The sequence below is a fragment of the Anser cygnoides genome, chromosome 1, assembly GCF_040182565.1.
Source record: "Anser cygnoides isolate HZ-2024a breed goose chromosome 1, Taihu_goose_T2T_genome, whole genome shotgun sequence".
In the NCBI taxonomy this organism is placed as follows: Eukaryota; Metazoa; Chordata; class Aves; order Anseriformes; family Anatidae; genus Anser; species Anser cygnoides.
In genome coordinates, this window is record NC_089873.1 from 41,498,480 (window position 1) to 41,511,893 (window position 13,414).

General features: G+C 36.6%; 1 protein-coding gene across 5 annotated transcripts in view; it reads right to left on the reverse strand.

Annotated features, from left to right (window-relative positions):
- Nucleotides 1-13,414, reverse strand: part of OSBPL8 (oxysterol binding protein like 8) — a 90,615-nt gene that overhangs the window by 4,117 nt on the left and 73,084 nt on the right. For all 5 annotated transcript variants that reach the window (XM_048047432.2, XM_066993222.1, XM_066993209.1 and 2 more), the window contains 14 exons: nt 12,652-12,823; nt 10,512-10,746; nt 8,916-9,100; nt 8,285-8,366; nt 7,514-7,612; nt 7,030-7,126; nt 6,553-6,651; nt 5,502-5,599; nt 4,075-4,164; nt 3,375-3,511; nt 2,846-3,031; nt 1,222-1,309; nt 715-817; nt 14-119 (listed from right to left, as the gene is read on the reverse strand). In XM_048047432.2, coding sequence (XP_047903389.2) covers nt 14-119; nt 715-817; nt 1,222-1,309; nt 2,846-3,031; nt 3,375-3,511; nt 4,075-4,164; nt 5,502-5,599; nt 6,553-6,651; nt 7,030-7,126; nt 7,514-7,612; nt 8,285-8,366; nt 8,916-9,100; nt 10,512-10,746; nt 12,652-12,823 — 1,777 coding nt within the window. The remainder of the gene's footprint in view (nt 1-13; nt 120-714; nt 818-1,221; nt 1,310-2,845; nt 3,032-3,374; nt 3,512-4,074; nt 4,165-5,501; nt 5,600-6,552; nt 6,652-7,029; nt 7,127-7,513; nt 7,613-8,284; nt 8,367-8,915; nt 9,101-10,511; nt 10,747-12,651; nt 12,824-13,414) is intronic.

The following is a 13,414-nucleotide window of genomic DNA, read 5'->3' on the forward strand; positions in this document are numbered from 1 at the left end:
TATTCAGTACTACCTCTTAATGTCTTCCTGTGTTTCCTTTATAGATTCAATGGCACTCTGCAGTTCACCAAGATCCGCCCCTTTTTTCCTTATTCTTGTATTATGCTTCATGAGTTGTGCTAGAAAAATACAAAAGACAGATTTAATTCCCAGAATAAGTCCTTAGTCCAAAACTGAACGAAGTAACAAGGACAAACTAAGTGATTTGCAAAAACGAGGAGGAAGTTTTCTAATTGAGTTTCTAGTGAAAACTAAAGCTTTATTCCAAAGTCCCCTACAGCACAGGGCAGCAAGTTAAGCGTTAGAACTATCTTACAACTCTCACTGTATTGTTGAGAATGCTTGCAGAAATTCAACAACAAAAATCTGTCTCTATCAACACACTGATCTACAAATTAAAACAACTCACTTTGTTTTAAGAAAGAAAAGAGCTTACAAACACAATTTGTTTACCAGATACTAAATACGTGCAGCACTGAAGCCTACCTTATCCTACATATTGATATTTAAGAGGGCAGGAAAGGCAATTAAGACCATGAGCCATTCTGCTGCTTTTGTTTTTCCAGAATGTGCTTCGTACTGAAGTGTTATCTAAAGCACGTATTATTTTGTAATACAAACATCTTGAAATAAGAAGAGCATGTGTGACTACAGAACACTGTTTAACTGTCAGATAAATTTGTTATGTTTGTACAAAAACGTATTTTTTCCTACCTTCACTTCCAGAGGAATCCTGGTTATCAGGCTCAGGGGATGAGAAACCACACTCCCCTTTTTTCTGGCTGGTTGGTTTTCGCTTGATTTTTGGAACACTAACCTACAATTAAGCTTATGAATTATTTCCAGAGAACCAGAACTGTAGCAAAAGCAGCACATTCTGACAGCAATAGTTAAAAACACAATATCTTACAGAAGTCAAAGCTAAGATTGTTGATATAAACACAACCAAAAGTTCTATTTAAGAGAAAGGCCATATTAAACCATCGAGTTCAAGTTTGTGTTATTTTATATCCCTACCCAATTAAGCCATCCCTGCCAGTCAGGACGCATCACAGAAGTGAAACCCTATGGATCAGGTAACCCACATTTTTGGATGGTAAAAACAATATTTTCTAACCCTCCCAATGCTCTGAGGACCTTCACACACATCACACAATATATCCGAGCACTTGTTTATATTGTGTGAATCTTTCTGCACAGGATAACAAAACTGGTACATACCATTGGTGTCCGGTGTCGAACTTTTGTTTGGATTGTGCCATCTTTTTCAAATTGGATCATATCATTCAAAGGATCCCATGGCCTGGTACTAGACAAAGTGAATACAAATGATTAATACCACAGCAATTTAAATGAGAAATATTTTCTTGCTCAGAAACTATTCAGTATGTATAGGTTAATGATCTTTTTCCCTAGGCAGTGGTAAGAATACAAGCCATCATATTAACCAGCAGTATTATTATGAAAGCATCTGGCCAGAGCTACGTACTTGTCAACATGGAGAGGTTTTCTGCATAACGTAGTTATTATTCTAGAACTACAGGGAAATGAGGGGAATTTTTTTGTTATTACTTTGGGCTGCTTTTTTGCCTTTTTTTCTTCCTTTTAAATGACCAAGGTAAGGCACTAAATACTCTATATTATTGACTGCCATAATAACTCTAACACTTTTATCTCTGTTTGCCAGTATGCCTAGGAAGAAGAGATTAAGACTCAGTCATCCCCCCAGACTGCTTTCATTCCAAAGTGGCTAATGATAATCAACACCGGTCAAGAAGCAGTACTGAGCTACATACAGTTTGCTTGCTCAGATTTTTAAGTGTTTTTCCAGGTGCAGGTTGATATAAAATGGAAAAAAAAAAATAAAGCAAAAGACAGAGCTCGTTGGAGAATGACAAGTAGCCAAAGGCAAAGACAGACATCCTCACTGAGCACGGCCTTTGCAGGACAGAAACCGCAAGTCAGCTGCATGGAGATAATTCTGACGCACAGCTTCAGCAACTGCAGATTAAACACGGATTTCCTTTCATCTCTTCCTGTATGCCTTTTAAAACATTTGCATCTGTTTCAGATGTTGTGAACATACACCTGCATTTACATCTTAGCTTAACTTAGCTTAAGTTAAACATCATCTACAGTAACCAGGTAAGAACAAGGCATTCCTCTCCCAAGGGTCTTTCAAAGCTGCAATCCTGATACCTGTATCCCTAATCCTGGTTTCTAATTCAGGTATCTTAAATTCCACAGCTCACTGAACACATCTTCACAGCAACCATAAAAGACTCTGCTCTCTATATGGCCCAGGTGGTGAGTTGGCCTCATATGCAGAAAAGGAGTCAGAAATTTCTTCCAGTGATAGCTGACAGCACAGACTGCTTTCTAGCACATTCTAACACTTCTGTGGCACATACTTGAACCACAAGGCCTTGAGGAGACATGAAATATGCACAATGCACCCCAAAGCACCGCGCCCTAGAGAATTGTTGAATATAGCATGAACGTATAGAGGCACATAACCAAAAAGAGAAAAATAATAATAAATAAAAAACCGACAAGACAGAAAAGCCCATTGCAATGATTACATGAAACATATTTTCCTGATTTAGCAATCACTGTCTTTTCAGCATTACTTATTAATGCCCTCTCTTTGGTGAAGTTCAGCCCAAGTTCAGCTAAAAATTACGGATCTTGGTTGAAGCATATTACTAGGTATATTGAGTAGCACTGCATATTTGTTGCGTTTGAATAACTCTGAGTTCTTGTGCTCCCAGACGCACAACAAGAGTCTCAGAGGCACTACCAAGCGTTTAACTAGCAGTTTTGGTATAAGCATTCCAGCACTCACTCAGCGTATTTATAGTGCCATTCTCCTGTGACTGAATCCTGATCGAACAGCTTGCATGTCCACTCTTCACCCTTAAGTTTCCTCTCTTTGGCACTCCTCCTCTGAGCTTCTTCCAGAACATATTTCTCTTGAGTAGCTTCTGTTTGGTCTTTATTATTTATTGCTTTAGTCACTTGCTGCCAAAGCCTGACAAATAAGCAACATAAAGAGTTACAATCTGTTTATAACAACTGATCGAAAATATTTCCCTAATTATAGGCTAAGTGAGGGGATCAACCTCTAAAGAAGACATTACTGTATTGTAATACACCTTTTATCTACATTTCCAACAAGACCTTCTATGACTGTAAGATTCATAAATAATAAACTTTTAGTATTTAACACTATTGCTTTCTTGTTTTACACGTCAGTATCAACAAATACATGAAGGAAGGAAAACAACAGCTACTGGCTAATTTTTGCAATTTGGAGAAGATAATGAGTTCTATTTTGTAAAAAATAATTGTAAGTGCTTCCAAAGTGAACTTACTTCTCTGACTCAAAGTCATCCTGCTCTTCGAACTTCACGGTGTATCTAGGTAACCTACGCTGCTTGATATCAGACGTTGGGTTCCAGAATGTCTCCGAAACATCTGTCTTCTTGTCCCTAATAGTAACTTCACTGTCCTGTAACATATATAGTTCAGTTACCTTAACTGTAATAATCTCAAATAGTGCCAAAATAATACGAACAGAAAGAATAATCATTTTTTTCAACAAGAATTTATTTCAGATAAATGTAAATAATTACATATGCTAATTACAAAATTCAATTTCTGCACTCTGCGCTGGCTCTAGCTTGGAATAGGTACACAATGGAACCATTAACCACGTCCAACAGTGGCACCAGTGTCACCTCACCAGAACTAAAACAAATTTAAAAATTTCATGCTGATGCCATAACAATTTCTCGTAATACTAACACTTATATTAAAACATTTCACAAGTTGAAAAGTATTTTCATCAGGAACTACCCAAACATACTCAACTTTTCCACCTGTAAGGGCTGCAATTAACAGTACATTGAATCTAAGGTCATCCTTGAGAACTGGTTAACTATAAAAAGATATTTTCAATGAAAGTGGCATTTAATCAATTTTTTTTTTTTTTAATTTAGGTGTCTTTATTTTTGTAACTAAGTGCTGTTTTCACTTGTCAGAATTTACACAGCACTATCACTCACTACTTACCCAGTGACCTTCCAAAATAGCCAGAACTTCTTTCCCAAGCTTTATTTTCCCTGATATTTGATTAACACTGTCGTTGTTACCTAAAAACGGCTGCAAAACAAAAAGAAATGCCTCCATGTTTATTTTAATAGCAAATTACTGGCATATATGTTGAGTGTTAAGGAATTAAGTGATTTATGAAATCTGATGTAAACAGCCCGAATTGCTTTCAGTATCACAACTTCTGTCTAACAACCCCAGAAAGAAGTTGTTCTCTCTGTATTTTCTCAAAAGCTTTGCTGAACAAAAGCATATGAATTGGCTAAGAAATCTGGAAAGAAAAGGGCAAATAATGCAGAAAACAGCGACGTGATGATATCTTGGAGGAAACTGTCATTTGCTATACAAATCTCACCACTTTGCCAAGGACTCTTTGTTACTAGAGATTAACTCTGAAAAAAGCAACAAGAAAAAATGATTGCCGGGAATTTTCTTCAGCCTTTTTGATAGTCTGCACATGTATCCTGTGTGTTGATGAGGCAAAACTTCCATTACTACAGCCTCCTAACTTTTAAGTTTCCCCTATAATCTCAGCTGAATACAGTTTTCCTCTCCATATGCACATTTCTCTTTAATGGCTATTTGTTTAACCTTGAATCAGTTTCTGCCTCAAAGATGGCAAACATATTTTTCAGAAGTTCAAGCCATTTACATGTAGTTGAGAAACCTTTCTTTAGCCTTTGCAACTGGGTGGGTGCTTCTATAGCAAACAGAGCTGCCAAAAATAGTATGCAAAACTGCTCCTTAATGCTGGGCATTAGGCTGATCCGAATGTCAGCAGAAATCCTTGCACCACCTTTGTTTGAAGTTTTATTCAGGGTGGAAGAAGGGAACCTGGGTTTGAGTTCTCCAGATTAAAAAGACCCTGAACATTTTCAGAGAACTGAAAATCTCCATGAAATATTCACAAGACAGAAATACTGAGCTGCTGATCAGTTCCTGTGCGAGGAGCTCCCCTGCTCTTGCACACGTTCCCAGACACACACACATGCCGCTGCTGGAAATGAGACCGACTGTTGCTTCCTCCTGCCCCTGCCCTAGCCAAGTTATTGCTACGAAACTTAAGAACATGTTAGCACTGTGACAGAAGTGTCCTTATGATCAGAGGCTAAGACACAGCTTCAGTCAAGACCTTTGGAAACAGAAGAGTACATTAAATAAACAGATGACAATATAACTCCCTTTTTTTAATTTAATCACTATTTGCTAGATACACATAGCTAGATACACATGGCAATTAATATGAAAATTCTTCAGTTTCCAGAGAAGACAATTCCATATTAAAGAAAATTAAATGAGATTGTATCTAAGGCTTGACCTGATTTTATATATATATATATTTATTATTCTAACACTTAGTCTCATGCCCACTTGCAGCGTTCACTGACCTTGAGTTTGAATTCAATTGTTGCACTGTAGCCAGTTTTTTCACAGGTGATATTGACTGTTCCACCAAGCTCTAAGGTCATTGTGCCATACAGAATTCCTGCAAGAAAGAGCCAACATGAAAATTTCTAACCGGACAAGATAAAAAATAAAGTTCTTTGGGCCCATTTCCTAGAGTAGGATTCCCCTGCAGTCCAGCATTTAAAACACTGAATACATTTTACATACAACAGATGCCTATGCAAGTATGTTTTTTTCAGCACGCACTTTTTCCCTCCCTGCACATTCTCTGTTGGCATTACTAGTCACACTAGTACTTCTTGTTTGATTTGATTGTATGTATGTAAGGTGCTTTTTACTTGTTCAGTATTATTTTTCTCAACGAAACCATACAAGAATCCAACAATGTTACACATCCACAAAAAACAGAAAGAGAAAAGCCTACCAAAGTAATGTCAAGTTACATAATTCTACTAACTCATTCGCCATACATCTCTAAAAAATCTTAGAGCTGTTGATTCTGGCTTCTGAAAAAGCAACTGTGGCAGAGAATGTGAAAGTAGAAAACCCAGCAATGCTGCAATGTATTTTGTACAACTACTAACCTACCAGAAAGGAACTACTGACTAGTTTCCAACAGCAGAACTAAAGACAAATGGTCATGATTTGCACTCAAATCACACAGTGAGGTGTAGATACTACACTGACTTTTCCAATAGGAAAACATTGGAGAAACTGAAAGCTATTCTTTAGAAAAGAAAGCAACTCAAACGGTAAATTGTCATGTAATGACAGATAGCCATATGTGCTCTTAGTATTTTTTTTTTTTAAATATCCATTTCCATGCCAAAAATAGATGATTGCTTAAACATTTTTTCTCCCCATGAGGTATGTGGAAGCACAGAACCACCAACATTGCCCGTGTTCAGAAGATTATTCTAAGATGACAAGCTCGAATCTGACACAGTAATAGAATTTATAATAATACACTATTTAGAATAATAAACTTCTGTTCTCACAACTTTGCCATCTAGAGAATGAAAAAAACAGTACCTTTACAATGAGCATATGGCATAGTCATTACATAATCCTCTCCCCTGTTTAGGAATGTTAGCCGTCCTTCTCCATCTAGTATGGCAGATAATGAATTCCCTGAAATTCAAACAGAGAAACACATTTCACACCCTGCAGCAAGATGACAGTCAACATTTCCTAGTAAGTGAGCAACAGAATTAAAAACATCAGTATACTTAGCACTGCAATATATGCTGTCTGGTGAAGCCACCATAATACACATTATCACCAATTAAAAATTAAAATATTGTAAAGTAGAAATTAAAATTCTAAAGACCACTAGTAAAAACTTTGTAAGACAAGTATAATACAATGATCAAAACCCTGATTCTTCTGAAAGTCTTCCTTCATCCACAAAACACAACTCATTTGCACTGCTTTTACACTCCTCAGTAAAAGTACAACCAAAAAAAACCCCAACCAACCAAAACAAAACTCCCCCATCACACTACTTACCATAGAATTTTGATTTGGCCAGAATGCTACCACTAAGGCAAAAACCATCTTTGCGGTTGCTAACATAGAAGGCAGATATTGGAGGATGATGGGATACCTGTTGAAAAAAAAATGTATTTGAAAAAACAAAACAAAACAAAAAAACAGGCAATGTAATACAAACCTTGAGCTAATACAGACAGAATGCAAAATTCAAGTTGTACACAATAGAATACAATTAATATTAGATGTGACTATAATCTTTAGAGATAAAAATCACACATTTAAATCAATTTTAATAGTTAACTAATACCTGACTTGTTCTAGAGGAAGACAGAACAGAAATGCTAGAAACACCTTTCTCTCTGTCTAAGAACTATGCTCATCAGAAGAGGTTTTAGGATACTATGCATCCATATAAATACTGACACATAATTTGTCTAGCACAAAAAGGTCTAACTCATTTATTTTTCTTAAAAATGTTTGTGCTGGTTATGGCAGCTACCTGTTCTGCAATGTAAAAAGTCTTGCTATTCGTCCTGGGATGAATCCACATGCAGCGGAAAGTCTCACCAAGTATAGGATTGTACGGCTTTTTTAATCCCTAAACAGAAACAGAACAGACAGTAACCATACAATGCAGGTAGAGAACTCGCAGAATAATTTACCAGTCTGTCACTGAAGATTAGGAAAAAAAAAAAGCATAACACATGGGCTAAAGCACATTGTACTTGATTTTGACATTTGAATATTATGCTCAGTTATTCTATTCTTCAAACTAAGGAAACTAGCACATAAATCTGTGTATCTGCTACGCCATTCCAGGCTAGAATTTAAGCAAAAAGAATTTAAGAATTGTTGCAGAATTACTATAGACATTTTGCTTGAAGTTGGGTAGTAAGCAGTCTTGTCTTTCAATACTACTTCCTGCCAACTTAATCTTAAAGAATATTTAGTATACAGCTATTTCCACAGTAGTGGAAATATTACTCCTCCAACCATACCATGCTATCACTGAAGAACACAGAAATGGCTCAACTTCATGTCAAAACGTTTAATTATATTTCCACTTCAAAGCACAGTTGAACACAGTCTTTTAAGCATAGGTAGGGACCAAAAAAGGTCCACAATGCATTTGCACAAATAATGAAGACTTAACCTTGCTTTAAAAAAAAATGCATAATAATATAATGAAATAAAAACTCCAGCACATCCCCAAGCCCTCAAACTAGACACAACCTCTAAAGTAAAGACAAAATAATATGTGAAAAAACACCTTTGGTTTTTTGTAGAATCCAGACAGATACCACTTTACTACTCTTTTCATGCGGTTGTAAGCATTCTCTTCAAGAGCAGCTCTACGAAACATACAGAAAGTACAGATCAAATATCAGTATTGTTTCAATTATAACACTATTTAATTTATTAGATTTAATAATAAACTATTTAATTTATTATAACACTATTTAATTTATTAGCTTTCTTTAAGCAGGTAAATAAATTCTAAAGCTTAATGGAATTTAACAATTTTTTAAAAAAGGCTAACTGGTACTGTTCTACCATTATAGATATGCATTCCAGAGAAAGAAAAGGAAAAAATAACAATTTTGAAAATTCTTCCAATCAGTCTCCAAAAGCTGCAACAGAAATGTTTGCAACACAATTGCTATTAAATTACTAAGAGGGAACAGACTTCAAAATGTACCATATAAGCTCTTAGGCCATTCATTTTCAGAACACAAGGGCATTTGACAACTGATCTATTGTCAGGCAAGCATTCAGACTAAGCAGTCCATGATGTTGTTTAAGTAGACCACGCCAAGCAACAAAGACTTAGGGATCTCACTGCTATCTCATTTCAGCTTAAAAAAAGAAAAGAAAGAAAACCAGAGAGAGGATTGACTCACTCGGAGAGGAAATCTGCATGGTAGTAGTAATCAGACAGCTTGTCAAGGAAAGAACGAGGTTCCAAGATAAACGTAGGCAGTACAACCTTGGACAAGTCCATTCCTGGACGGACTTGCTTCAGCAATGTCCAGATCAGACTTTTGTTTTCTTCTGACACTACTTCTGTCTGAGCAGCCTCCCCCGCCTAGGATGAATGAGAAACTGCTTAGAGAAAGGAGAATGAAAATAATCCTCCAAGAGACAGGTCAGTCAACACATTCTAAAGATGCAGTAAGAATGGAAAACAGATACTCGAAATGCTCAGAGAAGTAGAAAAAACAAGTTGCTATAAATACACTTCAGATGCATATTTAGTGTAGGATGCTAGATTTACTATTCAGCATTAAAATCTGCATTTGTTTTTATCAGCCCTGAAACAGAAAAAAAATGAGATATTGTTCAAAAACGCTCCCTTAGCGCTTTCCTAGACATCAAGGACATTTTTCTGTGTTCTCACACACGGGATTTATATAGCAAAGGGCTGTTCATTCTGTCATCTTTTCCCCACTGTAAACATTGTTATATTTATGCTTTTCACTACCTTGACCAGTCAATAGTATCAGCAGTTTTCCTCAAAGAAAACCACTGCTTAGGGGTAAGTAAGCAAAAACAGCAGCCACACACGAATACGCTCTTTTTTGTCCAAGGAGATATTCTTCCTTACAGTCTCTGAAACGTAAAAACAAGGGCTGTAGGAAAAGCATCCCTCTCTACAGAACAGTTCTAAAATGCATATAACAAGAATTCATTGTCAGCTTGAACTCCTCAGCTTTTCCTAAACCATTGCTTCTTCTAGAAACAATACTGGAAAGCAACAAAGCACAAAGTTTATACATATGGTAGATACAGGTGTGTGTGTGTATATATAATATATAAAACGAGCATTAGGTAATAACTCATACTTAGCACTTGAGAAAAGGAGAGAGATTTTAAATAAGTTCATCTCAATTTCCTCTTCTTCAATTTTTAGTATCTTTATAGCAAGTAAAACATTCAAATCCCTCTTGCATTTGGTTGTGTAGGTGTGTAAGACTATCTGCAGAAGTGGAACAGAAACTTTGGGCATCATAACAGAATGCAAGGGGAACATCAGAAACACAGCAAGCCTTCCACTGAATTCTGTAAACTCCATGGCTGCTTAACTCCTCTCTTGCAGTAAAAAATAGAGGTGCCAGCTTGCATTAAAATCTTCAACCTGAAGATTTTTACTTGAAGAAAAAAAAAAAAAAACACAACAAAGCAGGAGATAATAAAAAACAGAAATAGTAACAAAAGGATGGGCAGATATGGTCAACTTCTGCTGCAGGTGGCCCTTTCAAAATGAGCTCCTTTTCTCTGAGGAATACTCCAAATAATCTCATTATCTTTCTTACAGACTCAGAAGCACTGAAGTGATGTAGCAGAGCAGAACAATGGTGGACAGATTTTTTTCCCTCAGTATTGTTGAGAATATGAAAGGCAGTCCTGTAAGTCAGCTCTCAAATACAGCGTGCCCCTTAAAATATCAGCTTCCATTTGGCAAAGCAGCCTGCTCAGTACATAAACAGCACTTTTACCTCCCCAAGTTCTTCATGGCTTTGTTCCAAATACGTAGTTTCCTTGATATCAATTGGTTCTGGATCAACATAAGAATCATCCTGTCGCTCTGATGTGTCGCTGTCGCTTTCTTCGCTTTTCCCCAATCCGTCATTATCAGATTCGTCATGATCATGATCATTTTCCTTATCAGATTTATCAGAGTACATATCCTGGTCTTTAAAGTGATGCCTTTCAATTTCACTGTCATTTAACCTACACAAAATAAAAGCTAAATGAAATTTTTAGCTCCACACAATAATCTCGTGTTTCCTGATAAAAAAAACAACCACCACCACCAAAAACAAACAAAACCCAAACAAACAAAAAAAAAACCCCAACATGATAAAAGTACCAGTATCAACCCTGGTCTGGCAGCAATGTCAAACTTGCTTTGCTGGAAACATACAGCATGCAGTGATCTCACTGAACTGTTAAATGCACCAAGGTCAGTTTGCTTTTATATTTAACTACTATATTCTCAAACTCTGATTAATAAGGAGGGGAAGAGACTCTCCACTGGAGACGAAGAAAGATAAAGTGAAGAGGGAATTCCATAACTGAAGTGATACTTCACACGAGGCACTAATTGGTAGGTAGAGAATAACACCTCCTTTCCCACATTAAGGCAGTATAAATAAATAATGATTTTCAACTCCTCATTAACTGCCCAACACACTTCCTTCTGCAGGTTACGCAGTTGTTCCCAGGAAGGCTGAGGCACCCTCTGCTGTGACTTCATCAAAAAATGTAAAAGGCTAGCTCTCAGCTGAAGCTAAAATGCTTTCACCTTTTCTCCCTTTCCTGCCTACCCTGTTAAAACTACGCCTGCAGTTTTTATTGCTTAGTTAGTTAAGCACACCGAACACTCTTACAGTATGCTACATCCAAAGATCTACTTAATTAAACTATTAGTCTTAATTAGACTTAGCAGATGTAGCTAATTGCTCTAATCATAATTGGGGCCAGCTGATGATATTAAACCATTATTCACAACCAGAGACCTCCAGCTGAGTTGTACACAGAAGTTTTATTGTTTCCATGAGACAGGGGAAGGAGTAAAACTCTACCTGGGCAAAACACTGCACGGTCATCTTGACAGGGCCTTGAATCTGGACTGGAAGCAAGTTTGCCTTTTCTCAGCTTTTCTAAAACTACCTATGCCAGAAAAAAAGTGCATTTCTCCTTATGCATGCCTTTACCTCTGTCTCAAATACAGGAGTGTACTCTTAACAGCGGTATAAAAGTCCTGCCCGACCAGAACAGACATAAGCAGCTAAATCTTCGTGTATGAGGGATTATTCAAAGTGAATTTATGTCAGTCTGAAAGGACACTGAACTGGTGGAAGATCATTGAGAAAAACTGTGCAAAGCCCAACCTTCAAACCCAATTATGTCAAATAAAGGACTAAATCTTTTATATGTTTCTAATGCACTTTGATGCCACAACTGAAGCGTTTGAAAGCACCACGCATTCACCATGATTGTTATTGATGTATTTTCACAAAAGCTTACGTTCCCCAAAATTTGGCTGAAAGCATTTATTGAAATGAACAGGGAGTTCGTTATTCACGGGCACTCAAACATTTGATACCAGGTAATAACAGACGATTTCAACTTTTGTTTAATTTAGTAATAGGCTGACTGAAGCACTAGTGACCCTTCTGATGATTTAAAGCTGAGACATAACTAAAACCATTTAAATAACATTAGCATTATTCATACTTTAACCAAAGAACAGCAACTTATATTCATATCAGCCTACTTTTGTCACACAAACTAAACTTTTTTTTTTTTTCATGTGAAGCAAACAAGATAGACCAAGTTCAGGATAAATAAAATTAAACTTTAACAGTTTAACTGAGTACTTCAACTTACTGATGTAATAAGCAACTTTGAGTTCCTTGGGCCAAGCTGCCCTCTGTATCTGCTTTGCACAAAATCAATATATTTTTTTCATTTTACCCACATATTAAAAAAAGTACAAATAAGACATATAAAGAGAACTCAGGAGCAAAAGGAACTACAGCCTTAAAAAGAGATCCTCCCTTTGGAGGAGCGAACTTATTGCCACAAGGTTCTGCCAGAGGAACAACCAGGTTTAGTGATTCGTTTACTTACGGTAAGTTTTCTCCACTGTTTAAGTTGTTAGCACGAAGCAGACCATAGAAAGAGACATGAGCACTGTCTGATGAAGAGTTCAAATCATGTTCTTTACCTTCCCTAATCATCGTACGTTTAAGGAGACTTGAACATTTCAAAGCCAGCTCCAAAGCATCCATCCAACACCTGCCTAAAGACAAATTTATTATTATATGAAAATTAAGGATTTAACTGAACTGTACAACTTCGGTTTCCTAAATTCACAATCCTTTTGAGTCTGTTTACATTACCCTTTGAAGACACACTTTGGAGCTGTTCTATGTTACGTGTACTGGATTTTATGGTCTAGCAGGGGCATAACAACAACTCACAACCACCCAGCTCTGGTACAAGAGATGTTTCAGGGCAGGCCAAGCAAGATAAATCATGATTCAGTTACAGCATATTCTAGCATTTCTTCCTTAATGCAAGTACGGCTCCATTAAGGCCCTGACTGTTGAATTTCTCCAAACTTGCCTGCAGCCACGCTCTACTTTTGAAGACTAAGTAACTGTGTCACTTAGCACAGGTTTTTTTTAGCGTAATACAATAACAATATGGAAAAGAAATTTAATAGCATATAAATGCCATTTCAATATTGGATTTTTTTTTTTAAAGCATGTTTTATCCTCTCATCTCTTCATTTCCCTGTATGTAATCAATTTTCCAAAGTAGTAGTTTTTCATAAACAATAAAAAATAAAAGCATTTAAAGTTAAAAAATGAAGACAGTACAGTTTTAC